This window comes from Taudactylus pleione, unplaced genomic scaffold (assembly GCF_031769625.1).
Source record: "Taudactylus pleione unplaced genomic scaffold, aTauple2 ptg000835l, whole genome shotgun sequence".
In the NCBI taxonomy this organism is placed as follows: domain Eukaryota; kingdom Metazoa; phylum Chordata; class Amphibia; order Anura; family Myobatrachidae; genus Taudactylus; species Taudactylus pleione.
This window is the reverse complement of record NW_028285237.1, coordinates 745,236-766,089: the sequence shown is the minus strand read 5'-3', so window position 1 is coordinate 766,089 and position 20,854 is coordinate 745,236. Positions and strand designations below refer to the sequence as shown.

The window sequence follows — 20,854 nt, the reverse complement described above, 5'->3', positions numbered from 1 at the left end:
TGTAGTGTGGCAGCCGGGTCGGCACACACCGCTACCTCCCCTACAAAGGGACAGCGCCGGCTCCTCCATAAACTACATTACCCAGAGAGCTGCTGCTACTGTCTCTGGGGGATGTAGCAGTGAGGGTGTGCGGGCTCGGGCAATGTGCATCAGCATCAGTCCGGCTATCCGGCAGGGAGAGGAGAACAATGAGTGCCGGAGCTGTCATCCTCCTGGGGATCCCCGGGCTGTGGTCACAGGGTGAGGCTGTGATTGGCGGCAGCGCCTCTTCCGGACACACCCCGCCTGGCCCGGGGAGAGCAGCACATGCTCCCTGCCTGTGTGTCTATCAGCAGCAGTTCCTGCAGCGCAGTACGGCAGGCACCGGGCTGGCATGGGGCAGGCAGCATTGATCACCCTCCTCCTGGCATGGCACACCGCCCGGCACTGCGTGGCCGCCTTCTCACAGTCTGTGGACAATGACTTCACCTTCACCATCCCGGCCGGGCGGCGGGAGTGCTTCTTCCAGCCCATGCGGCAGGGGGCCACCCTGGAGGTAGAGTACCAGGTACGTTACCCCCTCTGTATTGTGATATGTGCCGGGTGTGCTGGCTGGGGACAGGCCTGTCAGTGCTCCCCCGTACTATGGGGCCACGATGCTCACAGAGCAGAGAAGTTGTACATTACCTGTATACAGAATAAGACCAGGAGCACTGTAGCTGCGCACAGACAGAACAGTCTCACTTTTATATAGCAGGGTCATTGGCAGCTGTAAAGTATAGTATGTCAATTATGAAAATAATAGCTGGTGTATTGCAGTAGAAGCTATAGTTGTCCTACTATATCAGTGGCACTAGCTATAGTATTCCTACTACATAATGACACTGGTAGTGCCTATATTATTCTTACCATAGGTAAAAGTTCAGACTATGGTGTGGTGTACAGTAACCTAACATAAGTAAACTTGCAATATCGGGTACGCAACCCTGGCGCACACAATGCCAGCAGTCAGAATCTCGGCAGCACAATCCCGAGGTTGGAAATCCTGACGCATGCAGGTGAATAGCCTAACCCTCCCCCTAGTGTCTAACCGTAATCCCTAATATCCCTTTTACACCAAAATCCTGGGTCTGACCCTGGAATTTGAACACTGGTCAATCCCGGGTCGAACTCGGCTTCAGACCCCGTTTACACTGCAACCAGACCCGGGTTATTCCCGGGTTTGCCCCGTTTACACTGAACCTGGGTAATCCCTGCTTTTCTCTATAGAAGTCATTAAAAATGGTCTGTTTTAAGGTCTGACAAAGATGGTCACAAAAGGCAACAACAGAGAGGGGTGGGGACTGCTTACAGCATTGCTACAGGTTGCTGTTCTGGCTGTGGCAGGCTGTGTATCAGCCTGCGTTTGTGGCTGCTGGTCAGGCTGCAGTTCTGGCTGTGGCAGGCTGTGTGCCTGCCTGCTTTTGTGGCTGCAGTTCTGGCTGTGGCAGGCTGTGTATCAGCCTGTGTTTGTGGCTGCTGGTCAGGCTGTGGTGCAGGCTGCAGTTCTGGCTGTGGCAGGCTGTGTATCAGCCTGCGTTTGTGGCTGCTGGTCAGGCTGTGGTGCAGGCTGCAGTTCTGGCTGTGGCAGGGTGTGTATCAGCCTGTGTTTGTGGCTGCAGTTCTGGCTGTGGCAGGCTGTGTATCAGCCTGCGTTTGTGGCTGCTGGTCAGGCTGTGGTGCAGGCTGCAGTTCTGGCTGTGGCAGGGTGTGTATCAGCCTGTGTTTGTGGCTGCAGTTCTGGCTGTGGCAGGCTGTGTGCCTGCCTGCTTTTGTGGCTGCTGGTCAGGCTGCTGTGGTGCAGGAGGTTAGGCAGGCAAGCGATGGCTTCATGTGAGTCTCTCTATGCAGGGCACTGACAAATTACATCATCTGCCTGTGCCCCAGAAGCTCCAATCAGCATCTTTCAGAGCTAGCCGGGTCAAATAAGCAGGGTAGCACCCGTTTACACTGCCTCATGACCCGGGAACAACCCGTTTTCAACCCTGCTCTCAACCCGAGTAAGATTGCCCGGTAAATCGACCCGGTTTCTTTTTTTGGGAGCCGTTCACACAGAGCCTCAACCCGGATCGACCTGGCAATAACCCAGGTTATTTGTTTGGTGTAAAAGGGGTATAATACTTAAACCGTTAGGTTTTTATAGCCGGTATTCTGATTGCTGTCGGAATTCCAGACCAGGGATTTTGACAGCCAGGGTGCCGACAACATCTCTAATATCCCTTTTACACCAAAATCCCGGGTCCAACCCGGAATTTGAACACTGGTCAATCCCGGGTCGAACTCGGCTTCAGACCCCGTTTATACTGCAACTCGACCCAGGTTTGCCCCGTTTACACTGAACCCGGGTAATCCCTGCTTTTCCCTATAGATGTAATTAAAAATGGTCTTTTTTAAGGGCTGACAAAGATGAGGTCACAAAAGGCAACAAAAGAGAGAGGTAGGAACATGCTGTGAGTCAGGCTGCTGTTATTGCTGTGTGCAGGCTGTGTATCAGCCTGCGTTTTGTGGCAGTTGGTCAGGCTGTGCGCAGGAGGTTAGGCAGGCAAGTGATGGCTGCGTGTGCGTCTCTCTGCAGGGCACTGACAAATGACATCATCTGCCAGCGCCCCAGAAGCTCCAATCAACAAATAGCGGAATGTAGCCGGGTCAAATAATCCGGGTAGCACCCGTTCACCCTGCCGCATGACCTGGGAACAACCCGTTTTCAACCCTGCTCTCAACCCGAGTAAGATTGCCGGGTAAATCGTCCCGGGTTATTTTTCTGGGAGCCGTTCACACAGAGCCTCGACCCGGCAATAACCCAGGTTATTCTGTTGGTGTTAAAGGGGTATAACATAAATAGTCTTTTTTTTTTTTTTTTCAATTTTTATTTCTTTCAGAGTTGGTCACCCCATGTTCTGAACTTTCACCCAAAACTATAATGACATCGGTAGTAGCTATAGTATTGCTATAAATTAATGTTGATAGTAGTCTCTATAGTATTCCTGTGACTGTCATATCATGGTAGAGATAGTGGCATTTGAGTTTGGAGAACAGGACATTATTAGTAACCATTCTGAATAGTGTCCAAGGCTTCAGCTGATTCATGTTTCCTTTACACATTGTACTCCAGGCAAATAGATGACAAAGTAAAGCAAAGATCAGCATAACTTTCTGTCCAGCCAATGAAAAGTTGCAACATCTTTGTTACATGACCTTTGAGAAAGCATGCAAGCCTATTTGTGGATGGTATTTTATTTCAAGCCAAGCAGCTTTAGGAGGTGGTTACAGAAGCTTCTCTCTTTTTTTTTTTTTTTTTAAACTGGTATATTTGTTTTATTCCCATAAATATTACAAAGCCCTATCCATCTGAATGTTGTTTTATGTCACTTGAGGGAGCACACATATACACGCAGGGGCTCATGTAGAGTTGAACTCCAAAGCAATTTGTGTTATTTTTTTTTTCTACTGCTCCATAAATTCATGTCTCTGTAAAAATATATATTTGTAACCACCTTACTACTTGCCTTTTTGAAAGCAGTTAACTGGAAGGTTTTATATCATTATCATGATCGTTTGAGAAAGGTCAGTGACTATTCAGCCAAAAACAGGAAGTAGATTATGAAATCTCACTTAGCAAATAGAACACTGTGGTATTTTTCATGTCTCTACCATGTTCACATCTGGAGAAAAGTCTACTTGGTATACATAGGCAAACGCAGGGGGGTTTCCGGCTGCCTGAAAAACTCCCCTTCCCAGCCCATGACCACAATTTTACTAGTGCTGCATGTTCTTCTCAGTATCACAAATGAAATAATTAGCACCACCTGTAGATCTTTTAACATGTATCAGCCAGTAATAACCTGTGCACCAACTAGGAGTTCTGGAAAACATGCACTGTTAGGGATGCACTGCTATACAGCCCAATATGTACATATATGTCCAGGGCAGTGCTACGTTCTTCTGTTGCTCCTCCAGGCTGCTGGACTTGCTCCAATACTCTGGAATGGTGCCCACATCTAAAATAAAAAAAATTCAGCTCAGGCAGGATGGCCCTACTGCCGCATCTAATGGCTTACTGTGATCACAAGTTTTGTATATGCTGGAATTATGACACACAATACAATTTGTATGATGCTTATTAAAGCTGGTTAAGTAGTAATTCTTCCCTATTCATGGACTCACTCAATCAAGCTTTTGGAACCCCCCCCCGCCCCTCTAGAAATCCTGCGCTTGCTACTGGTATATATGCTGATCACTATCCTCACAGTCTGTCCTAAGTAGTAAGTTAAAATAAAAATTACTTCTTTGACTTTCAGGTGCAAAAAGAACATTTACAGATTTATTTATTTTTTTTTTTAAATATAGTTCTGTAGCTAGCTGGCAGAGGTGGCCATTTACTGAGTTTTTTTTCACCATCTTAACTAATTATTTTTGCTTTGTGTTCCAAAGGTTTTGTCATTTAGTTATTTAGTATTTATCCATGAGGTAAAAGTAATGACTTTATACATGGCATATGTGTGGTTATGGTCATGGAGAACTGCAGGGATGAGCTAGGGCAGAAGTGGCCAAACCGGTCCTCAAGGGCTTTTAACAGTTCATGTTTTCCAGACCACCTGTGGATCTGTAGAATGTATCAGCCGGAATGAAGACGCTGCATCTTTTAAAATGTGGCATTTAGTGTTGACCACACTTGTACACCAGCTAGGTGGTCTGGAAATTGTCAACTGTTAGAGGATCTCGAAGACCGGGTTTGCCTTTCCTGGGCTTGGGGATGTGCAGAAATCAAATAGCCAAGGAGGTCATAAAGAAATAATAAAATAAAAGCCTTAACTCTGAATTTGAATATAATGGTAAAACACATGGACCTATAGTTTTGTATACAACAGATCTATTTATACAATACATTGATGTTTTTAAATTAATCTTCAATATATTGGTAATACATTTTGTTTCTTGAGCAACATTCAGTTGCAGTTTGTTATAATATTTATTTTCCTTGTATAATAATTATATGGTTAGACTGAAAAGTACATTTGTGTTAGTTTAAAGTATTTATTTACTTATGTAGTTTTCAGTCCTCTCTATGGTTAGGTGGCTTCTGATATAGATTTATCAGTTATTTTCCAAGTGTTTTGCAAAAAATTCTCAGAATGCCTCCTGCAATGTATTGCTACTTGGATAGTTGTGAAATTGGAACTCTTGACCATTTTCCTACAGAAAACTGTTTGCTCAGTGTGTGCTGCCTGAGGCTGTATCAAATGTATGGCCACTGTAAAGGGTATGTAGTCAGGAAGCCGACGGTCAAAATGCCGACCTCCGGCTTCCCAACTGTGCAATCCCGATGGGACTAATGATGGGCGTAGAAATCCCAATGCCTATCATTATCCCTATTCCGGGAGCCCGACGCCCGCCATACCAAACGAAGGTAAGCCGGGTGCGGACAGTCATGGGGGGGGGAGGGTTAGGGGCTCCCGGGGGGAGATTTAGGGTTAGGCACGCCCCCCCCCACTGGGAGGGTTAGGCCAGGGGAAGCAGAGAGGTTAGCGTAAGGCACCCCCCCCCCCCCATACCCACTTGCTGATCGACATGCACAGCCAATGCGATATGTCTGTGAACGATGCGGTTCACAGACATATCGTCTGTACACACTGGCCAATGGCCAGCAGATATATTGGCCGATCGATTGATCGGCCAGTGTGTACCCAGCATAAGATCAGCTTTAGACCCCTGTGTGCAATGATTTGCATCTTACCTGCCTGTTCTCCTGGAATGTCCGGGAGACGCCTAACTAACCTCGGTACTTACCCAGTGAAGTTGTCGATCAGTGACTTTATGATGCAACACTGTGTGAATTGCATCTTTTTGGCCCCACCCCCTTCTCAATGGAAAGCAGTTTGCAGAGCAAAGCATCCCACACTTGCGACATTGAACTCACCTCTGGGATCTTCTAGTGGAAGAGGTTGGGGTAGTACATGTTAACAAGTACAATTTGCACAGGTGTGCCTATATTTCTGACAAGGAGCATGGGTTTAAAGCTGATTACACTCTATAGTACGATATATTCTGCAATCATATGACCTGTAACCAATCTGCACGATAATTGTAACAGTACAGGTTTTAGAGATCTCCATGGTTGAGCACAGGTGGCTAAATCAGATTGTCTGACGAACTAATTACGTCACCTGTGGTCAAAGATGAATATCCTTAAAACGTGGACTGTTACGGTGCCTTAAGGACCGAGTTTGGGAACCTCTGGTATAGTATGTATACCCATTCTATAGTTTACACACATCATTCATCGCATCATCCCATGTGATGTGCTGCACATCAGATGGGACGATGCAAAGTACGATGTGCACATTGTGTAGTGTGTACGATTAATTGGATACATTCACCCAACACAATATTTTGTGTCGTCGTCCTAAAGATTGCATAGTGTTTATGCTAGAAATCGTGTTCTGGGAACATATGTTTGTAAGCAACCATCACATCAATTGTGACATTGTTTAGGTGTGTACCTAGCTTAAGATGGATGATGACATCTGCACAGACTGAGGTATGTGGAATTGGGTGTAGTGAGTGTGTTTATAATATGAAATAGACACAGGTGTACCTAGTCTTGAGGAGTGAGATTATTGAAAGTAGGTAGTGATACAGAGGGGCACACTGCCATTTCTTCTCTGTAAAAGGACTTTTGCACCAGTTTAAAGATTGGTGTCTTCCGATATTGTCCTCCACTGTGATGGAGAAGTGCCTTTCTAGCTGAACTCGTCTATAATTAAAAGCTAGACACCTGTACACACGTTACATGCATGATAAAGATAGTCCAGATGCATCCTCATTCTTATGACTAATTTAAATCATAGATTAGGACACAGGTTCTCAATCTCTGTCCTCAGGACCCCAAACAGTGCATGTTTTCAAGGTCTCCTCACAGAATCACAAGTGAAATAATTAGCTCCATCTGTGGATCTTATAAAATGTGTAAGTGAGTAATGAATACACCTGTGCACCAGCTGGGTGACCTGGAAAACGTGACCTGTGTGGGGTCCTGAGGACCGAGTTTGAGAACCACTGGATTAGGAGAACCCATGCAGTATTTTCTGAGAAATAGAAAAGGTTCATTGAAAGTCTTTGATATGATTATCTTTTTACAAACTGTGCTTCCTTGAAGTTTTTTCCTCCACGAATAATCCGTAGTAGACAATTTACCCTGATCTACATTGCATGGTCCATCTAAGAGCATCGGTATAAGACTATGCATTTTGTAGTGTGCATCATACTTGCAGCTCACTGACTTTAATCAGTAAGGGAAATGTCCTGCTTGCTATGATGTATGCTACACCAGACTTGCATTTAATGTAGGGGTGAGCGGGTTCGGATTTCTGAAATCCGAGCCCCCCCGATCCGAGTCCGATCCGAGTCAGGCTCGACTTTTCCCGCCTGACTCGGATCTGAAATCGAGGCAAAACGTCATCATCCCGCCTTCCGGGTCTCGCGGGTTTTGGATCCTATATAAGGTACCCGCGTCGGCGCCATTTTCGCACTCGACTGTGGACAGTGAAGAGGGAGGGTGGGAGTTAGGGCTGGCTGGGCAGTGTAGTGTAGTGCAGAGTAGTGTTGTGCTGTGCTGCTGTTGTCCATAGGGGCTGTGTCCACTACTTCACAGTCCATAGGGGCTGGCTGTGTTGTGCTGTGCTGCTGTTGTCCATAGGGGCTGTGTCCACTACTTCAAAGTCCATAGGGGCTGGCTGGACTGTGTTGTGCAGTCAGTTCTCCATAGGGGCTGTGTCCACTCCAAAGTCCTGTGCAGTGTCCCAGTCCTAAAGGGGTGCTGTAGTGTTGTCCAGGGGGTGCTCCCCACAAGTGCTAAAAAAAAATATATTTTTTCTGTGTTTGTGAATTGTGTGCGCAGTAGCCGCACGTGCATCAACAAAGTAGTGCCAAACATGCGCCTGTGTCATAAGTAAAGGGCCGGCTGGCTTGACCGTTAAAGGGTGCTGTAACCCCCAAAGTACACTCCAAACAAAATAAAAAAATATTTTCTGTGTTTGTGAATTGTGTGCACTGTGGCTGCACGTGTATCAACAAAGGAGCAGCGCCAAGCGTGCGCCTGTGTCCCATAAGTAAAGAGCCGGCTGGCTCATTTCTTAAAGGGTGGTATAACCCACAAAGTGCACTACTCTCCAGCAAAAATAAAAAAATATTTTCTGTGTTTGTGTGCGCCTTAGCCGCACGTATATATCAAATCGATATAACATAAATGGAGGACCAAACGTTCTCCGATAAAAATAAAATAGAGAAAGATCAAGAACCACTTCCTCCTAGTGCCGAAGCTGCTGCCACTAGTCATGACATAGACGATAACATGCCATCAACGTCGTCTGCCAAGGCCGATGCCCAATGTCATAGTAGAGGCCACATACAATCCCAAATGACAAAGTTCAGGAAAATGACCTTTAAAAAAAACATATAAATCATCTGAAGAGAAACGTAAACTTGCCAATATGCCATTTATGACACGGAGTGGCAAGGAACGGCTAAGGTCTTTCCCTATGACTAGTGTGTGTCATACTAGTATGTTCATGACTAGTGGTTCAGCTTCACATGACGATGGAAGCCCTCCTCCCGCTAAAAAAATCAAACGAGTTAAGCTGGCAAAAGCACAGCAAAGAACTGTGCGTTCTAAGAAGATATCACAAATCCCCAAGGAGAGTCCAAGTGTGGTGGCGGTTGCGATGCCTGACCTTCCCAGCACTGGACGGGAAGAGGTGGCTCTTTCCACCATTTGCACGCCCCCTGCAAGTGCTGAAAGGAGTACCCACAGTCCACTTGCTGATATGCAAATTGAAGATGTCACTGTTGAAGTACAACAGGATGAGGATACTGGTGTAGCTGGCGCTGAGGAGGAAGTTGGCGAGGAGGATTCTGATGGTGATGTGGTTTGTTTAAATCAGGCTTCGGGGGAGACAGTTGTTGTCCGTGGGATGAAAAAGCCCGGTCATGCCTGGGCAGAAGACCAAACATTCCACCTCTTTGGTCTGGCAATATTTCTATCCAAATCCAGACAACAACTGTCTTGCCATATGTAAAGGTGAAATAAGTAGGGGTAGGGACGTTAACCACCTAGGAACATCCTCCCTTATACGGCACCTGCAGCGCGTTCATTAAAAAGTTACTGTCAAGTTCAGAAACTTTGGCTAAGACCGTAAGCAGTCCAGGGACACCTAAATCCCTTTTTCCTGTTTTATCCAAGGAATCGGTGGATGAGGAGGATGAGGACGACATCTTGCCTCCGTAGAGCCAGTTTGTGCAGGGACACATTAATTGCCAGCTTGTTTTGTGGGGGCCCAAACGAACCAATAATTTCAGCCACAGTCATGTGGCAGACCCTGGCGCTGAAATGATTGGTTTGTTAAAGTGTGCATGTCCTATTTATACAACATAAGGGTGGGTGGGAGGCCCAAGGACAATTCCATCTTTCACCTCTTTTTTTTTCTTTGCAGTATGTACTGTTTGGGGCCTAGTTTTTCAAACTGCCATCCTGTCTGTCACTGCAGTGTCACTCCTAGATAGGCCAAGTGTTTGTGCCGCCCACTCGTGTCGCTTAGCATAGTCATCCAGCTACCTCGGTGCAATCTTTTGGCCATAAAAACAATATTGTGAGGTGTTCAGAATAGACTGGAAATGAGTGGAAATGAAGGTTATTGAGGTTAATAATTGCATAGGAGCAGAAAAACCCACAAATTCTGTGATTTAAGCTGTTTTTATGCTTTTTTTCAAAAAGATACAGATCCAAAACCCAGAACCCAAAACACGGAAGGGTGGTTTTGGCAAAACCAATCAAGATCCAAAACACGAAGAAAGATCCAGATCCAAAACACGAAAAGTGGCCGGTGCACACCCCTAATTTAATGTATAATTTTTCTAGGTACTAGATGGTGCAGGTTTAGATATCGACTTCTCCCTCATCGCTCCTAATGGTGACATCGTCCTAGCTGAGGAACGACAGTCAGATGGAGTACACACGTAAGTGTAATCAAATATTTGTGATGGGCTGAGAATTCCATTGTATCTTGTATAAACCTACACTCTTCACACAGGATAGAGACGATAAATGGAGATTACCAGTTCTGCTTTGACAACACCTTCAGTCATATATCGGAGAAGGTGATCTTCTTTGAACTGATTTTAGATCACCTCACAGATGAAGAAAGTGATCAGGAAGACTGGAAGAATTACGTAATAGGCACAGATCTGCTGGATATGAAGCTGGAAGACATACTGGTCAGTTTGTTGTGTACTGTTGGCATACTTTCCCAACTCCCTTTATTGAGATGTACATAGCAGCACAGGTCTGACGATATGTCAGGGTATGAGTTTATTAGTCTGGTAAAGGGCATAAACCTGTCTACTTGATATTTTATGTTAGTGAGGACAAAACTGTACCTGACCGAGGCAGTGAGGAAGGTAATGGAGATAAGCAGGAAACCACAGACTAAACGTTAGATAGTGAAAGATAAGATCCCCTAATAGCACGATATAATTAAAAGCATATCCATTTCTAAAAACTCTCACTTTAGTAAATATATCCCTAAGAGTCAACTGCATTACACTATGGTGTCCCCAGTGACAGGTTAAGAGACAACTGAAGATGCTTTGGGGTCGATACAATTAGGTACGAGCTGGGTCCTGTGAGCCGCTCTCATGGCGAACTCATACAGCGAATAGCATTTGCAGTCCAATTCCAAACTCGCATTGCTTTTTCTGTAGAAACTCCTGTTTTTTATGTGCAGCCGCCTGAGCATGTGAAAAGGTAGGAAAAATCTTTATTTCAAGGTAAAAATGTGAAGGCACAATGCAGAACCTCTGGTACACCCCTCCCAATGAATAATCATGCAGTTGTAGAGTATAAGTAGCATAATTCATCCAATAAAGACGTCTGTTTCTCTAAAAAGCTCAATAATGGGTTAAATGATGTAGGACAGGTATGTGGGTGTTGTATTGGTGGGAGAGGGATATTAGAACTTGCAGGTGAGAGCTAAACATTTCCAACTTTATACAAACTTGTATAAAAACACTAAAAAACTACTATATAGACCTTTTTCTGTACCCCAAATTGCTGAAAAAAATTGTAATTTTGCCAAAAACCGCTTGCTATATGTTTCCACCATTAATAAGTGCAAAAATCATCTATTTAACACCTTTTAAAAACCTCCAGTACTTTCCTTTTGGCCACTAACAGCCTTCTATATGTCCATGTTATCTTAGTTGCCAATTGATTTGAGTCGAGAATGGTTTCCCCACTTTTTCATGCACTTCTCCCAGCCATTGTTTGTAGAAAAGTCGTACAACCTCACTGCAAGTCCCACAAATATGCATTTCTAATTGAATCTTGCATTTATTGAGTGCTCGTATTCGTGTGATGTATGCGAGTTTCATGATATAAACTGGCTATTGCAAACTTGCTCCTAACTGAAATGAACCCTTTGAGTCTGGTAGGTGTGTGTAGCTGTTGTAGCACCTCTGTGCTGGTGATATGTCAGACTGCTTACTTTGCGGGATGAACCAGACATATCATGCAGGATGGAGCGGTAATTCGGGGAGCCGAGTTCAACACAGGGCAGCCAGGGATGGATGAGTGTAGCATTTGTATGTAGGTCACAAGATTTCAGCTGATACAAGTGTCTCACAGGATAGTTAAAATCAGTAATTTTTATTGTTAACTAGTAGCTCTTAAGAGCGGTTGCCTAAACACCTACTTAATAATACTTGGGGAGTGGGACTCTTTTCATATTGGAATTTGCTTCTGCCAAAATTTATTTATTTTCACCCAGCAGTTGCCCTGCGGTCACGCCTACTTCCTCACCACGCAGCCTTGCAAACATTTAGGTTTGTGCCTATGGCATAACACGTCAACCATTTCTCGTCTCTCTTGGAGCATTCCTTTCTTCCAAATACACCTTCCCTATATGGTGGTTTTATCTGCAACAGGGAACTTCTGAAGAAACTGGGCTAATAGTGAACTTCAGTCGGTATTCAGTATTCATGTAGGAGTTCACATGGTTCAGAAGATGCCTGTTTGTGTAGGCATATAACCAATGTCCTCATCATACAACAGAGGTTCAACCAGACTAGTGCCCCCTCCTATATCCCCCTACTGCCTTTTGTCTCTCTCCAGCCTCCTGTCTTCACAGCATCCTGTCCCATCACTCCAGCCTCCTACCCCGTGTCTTTCAGCCTCAACCCCCTCACCCTGTGTCCCTCAGCCTCACAGAGACCAGCCCAGTGCAGTGCAGCCCACACTTACCTGCTACTGCTCTCTTTGCGGGCGGCTCAGGTCCTCTCTTCAATGTCTAGCGGCATGACGTCAGGCGCTGTGTCTGTGGACCAAAAGGAGAGTTATGGTAAAACTTGCCCTTGTAAACTTTCTTCGAAGTTCATAGGGTCCACAGTGAGACAATGGGTGTGTAGGGTGGTACTTGGAGGACTGGACACCAACCGCAAAGCTTTTTCCTGTCCCAGGATGCACCGGTCATTCCCCATATACCCCACCCACGGCCTAAGGGAAACTCCGTTTTGTTAACAAGCCCAAGGCAGGAGCGGGATAGGAGAGAAGGAAGACTGGTACATTTAAGAATCACACTCTCACATAGAGAAGGAAACAAGTGACCAAGAGAAGAAACCCATAGAAGCCAGGTGCGTCAGGGCGGGTGCCCTGTGGACCCTATGGACTTCGAAGAAAGAGTTAACAAGGGTAAGTTTTACCATAACTCTCCATTTCTTCTTCAGGATCCATAGGGCTCCACAGGGAGACAATGGGGATGTCCCAAAGCAGTTGATCAAAGGCGGGGACGCTCCTGAGCTGAGAGGAAAACCCGGTGCCCGAAGGAAGCACCCTGAGAGGCAAATGTGTCAAAGGCATAGAACCTAAGAAAGGTGTGGACAGAAGACCACGTGCCCGCTTTGCATAGTTGTTCCGCAGTTGCGCCACGGCGGGCTGCCCACGAGGGACCCACAGAGCGAGTAGAATGAGCAGAATAGTGTAGCCGGCACAGGAAGGCCAGTCTGCGTGAGATAGTCACCCATCAGTTCTTCACAGCATGACTGAGCTGAGAGATAGTCATGCGAAGCCATCTGGCCAGAGTCTGTTTGTTAGGTGGCTAACCCTTCTTGTGGAATCCATATAGGATGAAGAAGGAGTCTGATGTCCAGGTGGAAGTAGTATGGTCCACGTAGATCTTCAGAGCACTTACCACATCTAAAGAGGTCTCACCTGCTGAGAGGTCTGGTGATTGAAAGGCCGTAACCACAATTTCCTCATTGAGGTGGAAACGGGAGACCACCTTGGGAAGGAAGCCAGGGCGCTTTCGAAGAACAGCCCTGTCCGGATGACAGATTAGAAATGGGGAGCGACAGGAAAGCGCCCCTAAATCCGATAAGGTAGCATTTTTAACTAGGCGTGTCATGTGGGAATCCACTGCAGGGGGTACTTCCCATTTAGTGCAAAGAGAAGCTGGAAAGGGGTAAAGGAAATTAAGTGTAAATGGAAATTAAGCGCTTTGACAGTTGAAACCTTTTACTTGGCATATTATATGCCTCACTCATATGGTCAGATAGCTGATCAGAGTGAGGACATTCTGGCAAAACCACATTCTGTAGTTTAAATAATGGCTCTTTTGCCTTAGAAGAGGCAGAACCCACTCCTATCTGAAGAATAGATTTTACAGCTAACACAAGTGCAGGAATATTCAATTTAGAAGGGGGCTCCTCGTCTCCCGAAGGGGAGTCAGAGTGAGAGAGTTCTGCATCTTCTGCCTCTCCAGATGATAAATCAGAATCTGATAGCTGGGTGGACTGGGAAGATTTTGCTTTTGCAGCATTTGTTGAGGTATCTGCCAGACTCTGCACTGAGGTAGAAAGTACTTCTACCAATGGGAGAGGCAAGGGATTTGCAGGGAGTACCTGTTGTGGCCATCCCATTGGGGGGGGGGGGGGGGATTGGGGGGGGGGGGGGATTGGGGGGGTGGGCTACCACCACAGGGACCCGTTGGGTGGTCCGAAATTTTTGCTAACACCTGTGAAAAAGACCAGGGGTGCTCCTGAGAAGAGGACGCAGGGGTTGATGAGCCCAGGGCAGTATAACAAGATGCACAAAGACCATCCTGAATGAGGTCTTCTGAAGTTAAGCCTGCTAAGCAGGACTTACAAGGCACCGGAGTGGGAGCAGCAGGCTGTTCGTTATTCTTGCCTTTGCCAGACTTAGCAGCAAGATAATATAGCACACGATCTGGCACATCTGTAGTGAGCAACCCAGATATATGTGCAATATGGTACAGTGTAGTGCACAACACCGATACATAGTATGTGATAACCCTTACAAATATAGGGAGGTGTGAGGTACAATAACCCCCCCCATATCTCCAGTATACAGGGTTAGAATGAAATAAGGGAAAGGTATAAGGTGGCAGTTGTGAAAGAATTAAACTGACAGCAGCGCTAGCACAAGTCACATACAATGCATAACATAATATAACTGCAGTGGGCACTAATTTAACTACACAGACCGCAGTAACTGGTAGGAATAGCGCTGTATAACCTGGCCCTAGGGAGAGGTATACAGGGAGACCTGACCCAGTGTTCCCGGAGATCTGAATGCAGAAAATGGCTGCCGTGAGGAGCAGCAAGACCGCAGTAGAATGGCGCCCTGAGCTGGGCGAGGGGCCGCAGGGAGAGCCTTCTCCCCTATGCGGACATCAACCACCGGGTCCCTGGCCTTAATCTGTGCCCTGCGCCAGTGCTTGTAATGCCCTGGTGGTCTAGTGGAGTCCTAAATTAACTGGTGTCCACATCAGCGCCTCCGGTCTGTCTCCTGAGACCAGAGGCAAGACTGCGCATAGACGCATGGATCCGCCTTACCTGTCCCATTGAATCCTGGCTGCAGTCTGGGGTCCGAGGAGCCCCGCTGGGAGTATCTAGCCGACGGCTGGTGTCATGGCACCACGGAGGGGTGATGGAGCAGCAGTGCCGATGTCCAGAGGACTGTCTAATGCTGCTGCTCTGTAGTAAAAAAATAAATAAAAATAAAATGATGTCCCAGCTTTTCCTCCTCTCTGTGCACTTTGTCTCATTTTTATGTCAGACATGAAAACTGAATAAACTCTGTCCCGCTGGCATTAGGGTGGTAGGGGGTACACTGTACCGCCATACTTGCACTGCTGAGCAGATTACCACAGTAGACAAGTCAGGATCCTTCCTTTCTATCTCACAGAAACCTATAGAAATACAGTAACAGCCTATTTAGATGAGACATTAACAGTTTAGTAGCCTTTAAAAAAAAAAAAAAAGAGTAAATGAATGATTGTCCAATGTTGGAGTATTAGCGGCCATGAATAAACATACCTTAATGATCGGTGGACAAACTAATACAATATTTGCTGATAATTATGGTGTATTCAGTGTCTCACTGTCAGGCCAAATGTAACATTAGTGCTTAGTTTTTAAAATATTTACATAGTTCAAGTTGCATAGGCATTTCTTATCTAAATAAATGGATACTGCAAACAGAACAAGGGTGTCACCTGATGTCGATACACACAAGTCTTAGTAATAGGTGACACACGTACAAAAGCTGAACATCTCCTCTCCCTCCAAATTCCCTCTGGTAGACATTGTGCAAGATAAGCACTGAACTAGATAAAGAATGGAGCAGGCTACTCTGGGCCTGATTTGAAAGCTGCTCGCTCTGAATCAGGGCCGGGCTTTTTTTTTTTAAATTTATTTATTTTTTGGAGCGGCCTCTTGGCCGGGCGCATAGCTGTGGTTGACCACCCACAGCTATAGCGAGCGGCCATGATGATTGTTGCGATGGTCAAGACCATCGGGCTTGCGACGAGACCCTTGTGGTAGGGTCTCGTTCATCGCAAGCCCCAGAGAGCTTTCGACTCTAACAGACACTCATGATGTCAGTGGGGCCGCCCCCAAACGGCAAGCGTTTCCTCGGAACGCCTCCATTTGGGCAGCCATCCCCCCCGACCCGCCCACCAAAGGGGGCGAGCTGTCACTCAAAATCCATTTTGCTGCGAAACCCGGGGCGACGGATTGCCCGTCGCTAGCTGTGTCTCGCACATGCGTACGACGGAGTAGGCTCCGTCGTGCGCATGCGCTGTGGGCCACCATCGACCTGGTTGCGAGCGCTCGCAACCGGGTCTGAATCAGGCCCTCTGTCCAGGTAGCTAACCTAAGCCGGCACTGCTATTACTTTTTAGTATGTTTCACGTCATGATTAGAATTGCTTTTTCAATAATCAGTCTTTATTTTAAACAAGGAGTGATTATTACATTACTTTGGATTACTTGGGGGTAATTTAATAGTTTTCCCTGTCGGCTGTTAATAGTGGGCGCCCGATGGAGCAATTCAGTTGGTGCTCTGTTTAGGTGCAAATTCCGCGCACACATTTCTACTCACAGCCTTCCGAGTTGGTTAACAGAAAAGTCTGTGGTTTGGGTGCCCTAACCAGGACTTTATAAGGGTTTGGCTGCTTTCTGCAGCTAAAACAGTCTGTTTGGATGTGACAATTAATGGACACCCAAAAACAATTGAATTTCTCCATTGGGTGCCTATTAATTAGTCATGCAAAACAGAAATTTTATTGTTCTATATATCCACATGACAGAGCAGTGCTCACAGGCACCCTTTGCTGGCCCAGTCTCAACCCTATGATGGCACAGGAGGGTGTAGGGTAGTTGGCAGAAGTGTGGAGAGTTGCCCGGAGACACTCCAGGTGGCTCTACACACTGCGGGGTGTGTGCCCGGAGCATCTGAAGGATGCTTCGAGCAGCACTGAAGCTGCAATACTAGCCGCATGGTGCTTTTCCAGACACTCTGCTTGTTAGATGCAGGGGCTGTGACAGCACCACTCGCACACACCCCTCCCTACGGCACTGTAAATTCCTACAATCTTTTTCACTCGCTTTTGCATCATTGGGAACGCACTGTGTCTCTGTCTCATTGTCAGTATAGAGGTGAAAGGAGATGATGCAAATTAGGATCTAGATGCCCTGCAGATATACCGAATGCTTATCAGTGCACAAGTCCCACTTATCCTCAGCAATGTATAGGGTTCCAGGGAAAAACAAATAGTCACACAGCACGTGACAGATGAGTATTTGCTTTCTTTACCTTTGGAGGATGGGGCGGAACCAGTGACATCTTCCCATGTGCGCACAATTCTGTCACAAAGTAATTGGCATGCCCTTAAGATTAGGGAGAAAGTGTTCCGTAAATAACAGATCTCTTTCCCAGAGCTGGGGGGTGTACTGGGAATCAACCTGCAGCATGTGAGTTATTTAAAATATTAGAATAAAATTATATTTATGCAAAGAATCTTTCATACAGAATTCTGTAATGCATTTGCCTTTGTGAATGAAACATGGATGATTATCCTGATAGGAGCACTTCAAAATACATGGCTTAAAAAAAAATAAAAAATTGCAGTATCCCTCTAGCAGCAGTCTCTTATGGCCACATATCATTCCAGTGCTTTTAAGTGAAATAGGCAGTAGTCTCAGATCATCCAGACTATTCATCACATTTTCTGGTTAGCACATAGTGGAGCACAATTTCTCATCTGATGTCTGCATGTTTTCCCTCTGTCCAGGAAACCATCAACGGTGTGAAAGGAAGACTAGGCAAAAGCCTCCAGATCCAGACTCTGCTGAGGGCCTTTGAGGCACGAGACCGTAAAATCCAAGAGAGCAATTACGAGAGGGTGACCTTCTGGTCCATAGTCAACTTAGCAGTGATGGTTGTGGTGTCTGTTATGCAAGTCTATATGCTGAGGAGTCTTTTTGAGGATAAGCGGAAGAGTAGACCTTGAACATTGGAGAAGCTTTGATCTAAAAGCCTAAGGCAAAAAATAAACTTGAATGAATTGAAGGCTATTTCTGTTACACTTTTGTTATTTTAACCCATCACCGCTAAATTTATAAGGTACGTTTGGGACCTTTTAATAGTGACCTTTTTTTGCAGTGATTATTCTGTGTTCCTCTGGGATAGATAACTGTATGATGGTCACCTTGCCATAATTTTCACCAATGTGAACAAAATATATGGAACTACTGGGGCCATTACTAAACAAGTAGGTGCTGGAGAGAACAGGCATGTTGTGAACATGTCAGCCATATTCCTATCATTTTAGAAACTTTATATGGGAGGAGGAAATTTGTCATACAACAGAGTTATTTATACAATGGAAATCAAACTTCCTATTAGAAAACCAACTCATCCTACAGTTCAACTGCATTAAATAGAATAAAGCCATCTACTGTACTAGGTCTGTAGATGCATCAACTTATACAAATGTAAGTGAGTATATGATGCAAGTTTTTATGGATAAAGGGCTGTCATGATGAATCTTATTAATTACTCAGTACAATGTTTTATATGTGGTGTGTTGAAGAAAAGATTAAATACTTTAAGTGAAAATGATTAATAAATTGTATATGAACCCAATAATGAAGATATGCATGAAGCCTGAGGATGCATACATTGCTGCTGTTGGTCCAGTTTGTTGATTTACAGACTTCAAGCAAACGTCCATAGAAACACAACAGCACATGACTTATGTACTTTAGTAAACTGAAATGAGGTGATCTATTCCATGTCACTAACTACTATATACTGTATCTTTTAGGTTAGTTCCTCTGTACTTGCCCCTGCTAGAGAGCATTAAGAATGTATGATGCTAGACAGTCATTTGACAGATAACCCAAATGTATGGTCACCTGTGACCGTACACTTTATTGTACAGGTTCTCAAATGCGATCCTCAGGACCCCAAACAGTGCATGTTTCCCTGGTCTTCTCACAGTCAGAAGTTAATTTTAGCTCCACCACTGGATCTTTTAAAATGTATCAATGAGTAATGAATCCAGCTGCTGGAAAACATGACCTGTTTGGGGTCCTGAGAACCACTGCTTTATTGAATAAGATCTTTAGCCATTACGTCAGTAAATCACTGCAATTAGCAGCATCACTGATTTTAAGGGTTTTTTGTTTGTCAATTTCTAAGGATAGAAAAAGCTGATTATTATTTAGCTATACTGTGATTTAGTTTACACATAAGTTATTAACAAACCTTCAAATTAAAGTCTTGGCTGTGGTACAGTCATTTTTCTGACTCTAGTTAACTATGATGTGCAAAGCGTGAAGATAATTCAGCATGGGCAAATGTACAGTTCATTTTCCACATATAAAAAAATAAAACTTCAACTACAGGCTCTCTGCCAATGTAATGGTGCAGACACACGGTCAGATTTTTCTTCAGATCTGAACGATAATTTTAAAAATCATTGCGCGTTCCCGTTTGTCAGATAATGATATCTGATGTGTTTGCATGCATTCATTCTAATAGTGTCACACATCATTCAATCGTTTGCAAATTGTATAGCTGACAGTGTGGATGCACCTTAATGAATGAGGTGGTTTTCAGGCACATTGCAGACTATCCATTGAGAAGTCTCTCAGTGATATCATTAGTTCTTAATGAATTGATATTTTCAAGATTTTTGTTTAAAGGTGAACGGTGCCCTAAACATACCAGTATGTGGTTTTTGGTAAAGCAGCTTTTCATGAGCAGCAGTGTAGAAACTGCTACTTCTATGTTTGAAAAGTTTATCACCACACAGATGTAGTAATCGATTATCATTTTAAACAAACACTCGACTTGTATAGTACAGATTTTAAGACTTTTTTTTTTTTTTTTTTTCTACTTTGGTTTGGGTAAATGTGAAATGCCGATTTGAAACTTTTTATATGTCATTGGTTGTTTTCCAATAAAACATGACTTGTTCTTAACCCATTATCTAGTGATAACTTATTTACAAATACAATCTCTACAAGGAGTTTAAAGCTAGACAGACACACACACACACACACACACACACACACACACACACACACACACACACTCTAGGTCAACCAACCTATTTGAAGATTGGTAAATGTATACACTTACCAATTTGTCTGCCCAATGTGCCAAGCTTGACAGCTCAAATGGGTGGGCATGTAAATCACCCACCCAGTTGTGCAGTCATCACCACCGGTTCCAGCAGCATGTTTACAGGCAATCAGCAGGTGGCCCAACACACCACAGATAACTGATAGATCGGCCATCTGCCGTACTGCACAGCAGATCAGATATGTCTGTAAACTATGTTGTTCAAACATATCCACTGTACACACCCTGCAATGCACTATAGATAAGATAGATAGCCTGTTCAAACTGGCTATCAGTGTGTACCCAGCTTAAAATTGGCAGCTACACTGATGTGGGGGGTGTGTAACATTCTCATTATCCAATCACCACCATCCCTTGACATTGTTCGCTACTGCTCTTTCTGTTTCACTGTTTCCCATGCCTCAGATAATGTTGCAGAGCTCCTGTAAGGTCAATGGTAAGCTAGGACCACTATGCCAAGGTCACAATGTCCCAGCATATCAGTGTCTGGGAATTACAGTGCCAGTAGTGTGAGATTAGATGTAGGAAGTAAGTTCTACTTCTCAACCCACTGTTTCTAATATGTAAGGTAAGGAAAGGCGCTTTTAGTTTGTTATACATTATTTTGCCCTCTATCCATGAATGAGAAGGGGATGTGTTCCTGTAAGATGTCAAACAGATAGTTTGGCACAGCAACTAGAATCCAAATTCCAGTTTCAACAATGGAATATACTGTAGAGGCGCAAAGAACAACTGCGGTACTCTAAGAAAAGGCAGACTGACACTGTCCTGACAGCCACATTTAGTGAGAAAGAAGGCTAGAGTGCAGTATATTTTTAAACTTTGTCTGATAACA

The 20,854-nt window shown here is 44.8% G+C and overlaps 1 protein-coding gene across 1 annotated transcript; it reads left to right on the top strand.

The window, feature by feature from the left end:
- Positions 1–151: 151 nt before the first annotated feature.
- On the top strand, positions 152–19,856 carry TMED5 (transmembrane p24 trafficking protein 5). The gene is made up of 4 exons (XM_088458475.1): positions 152–547; positions 9,932–10,029; positions 10,104–10,287; positions 17,660–19,856. Exons 1-4 carry the CDS (start codon positions 374–376, stop codon positions 17,876–17,878), a joined length of 675 nt encoding a protein of 224 aa, XP_088314601.1. The 5' UTR covers positions 152–373; the 3' UTR covers positions 17,879–19,856.
- The last annotated feature ends 998 nt before the right edge of the window (positions 19,857–20,854 follow it).

Excerpts from the sequence above, each read along its gene's own strand:
- TMED5 (XM_088458475.1), top strand. The coding sequence starts at position 374 with ATGGGGCAGGCAGCATTGATCACCCTCCTCCTGGCATGGCACACCGCC. Across the intron at positions 548-9,931 it reads CCCTGGAGGTAGAGTACCAG|GTACTAGATGGTGCAGGTTT; the intron begins GTACGTTACCCC and ends TAATTTTTCTAG. Across the intron at positions 10,288-17,659 it reads TGAAGCTGGAAGACATACTG|GAAACCATCAACGGTGTGAA; the intron begins GTCAGTTTGTTG and ends CCCTCTGTCCAG.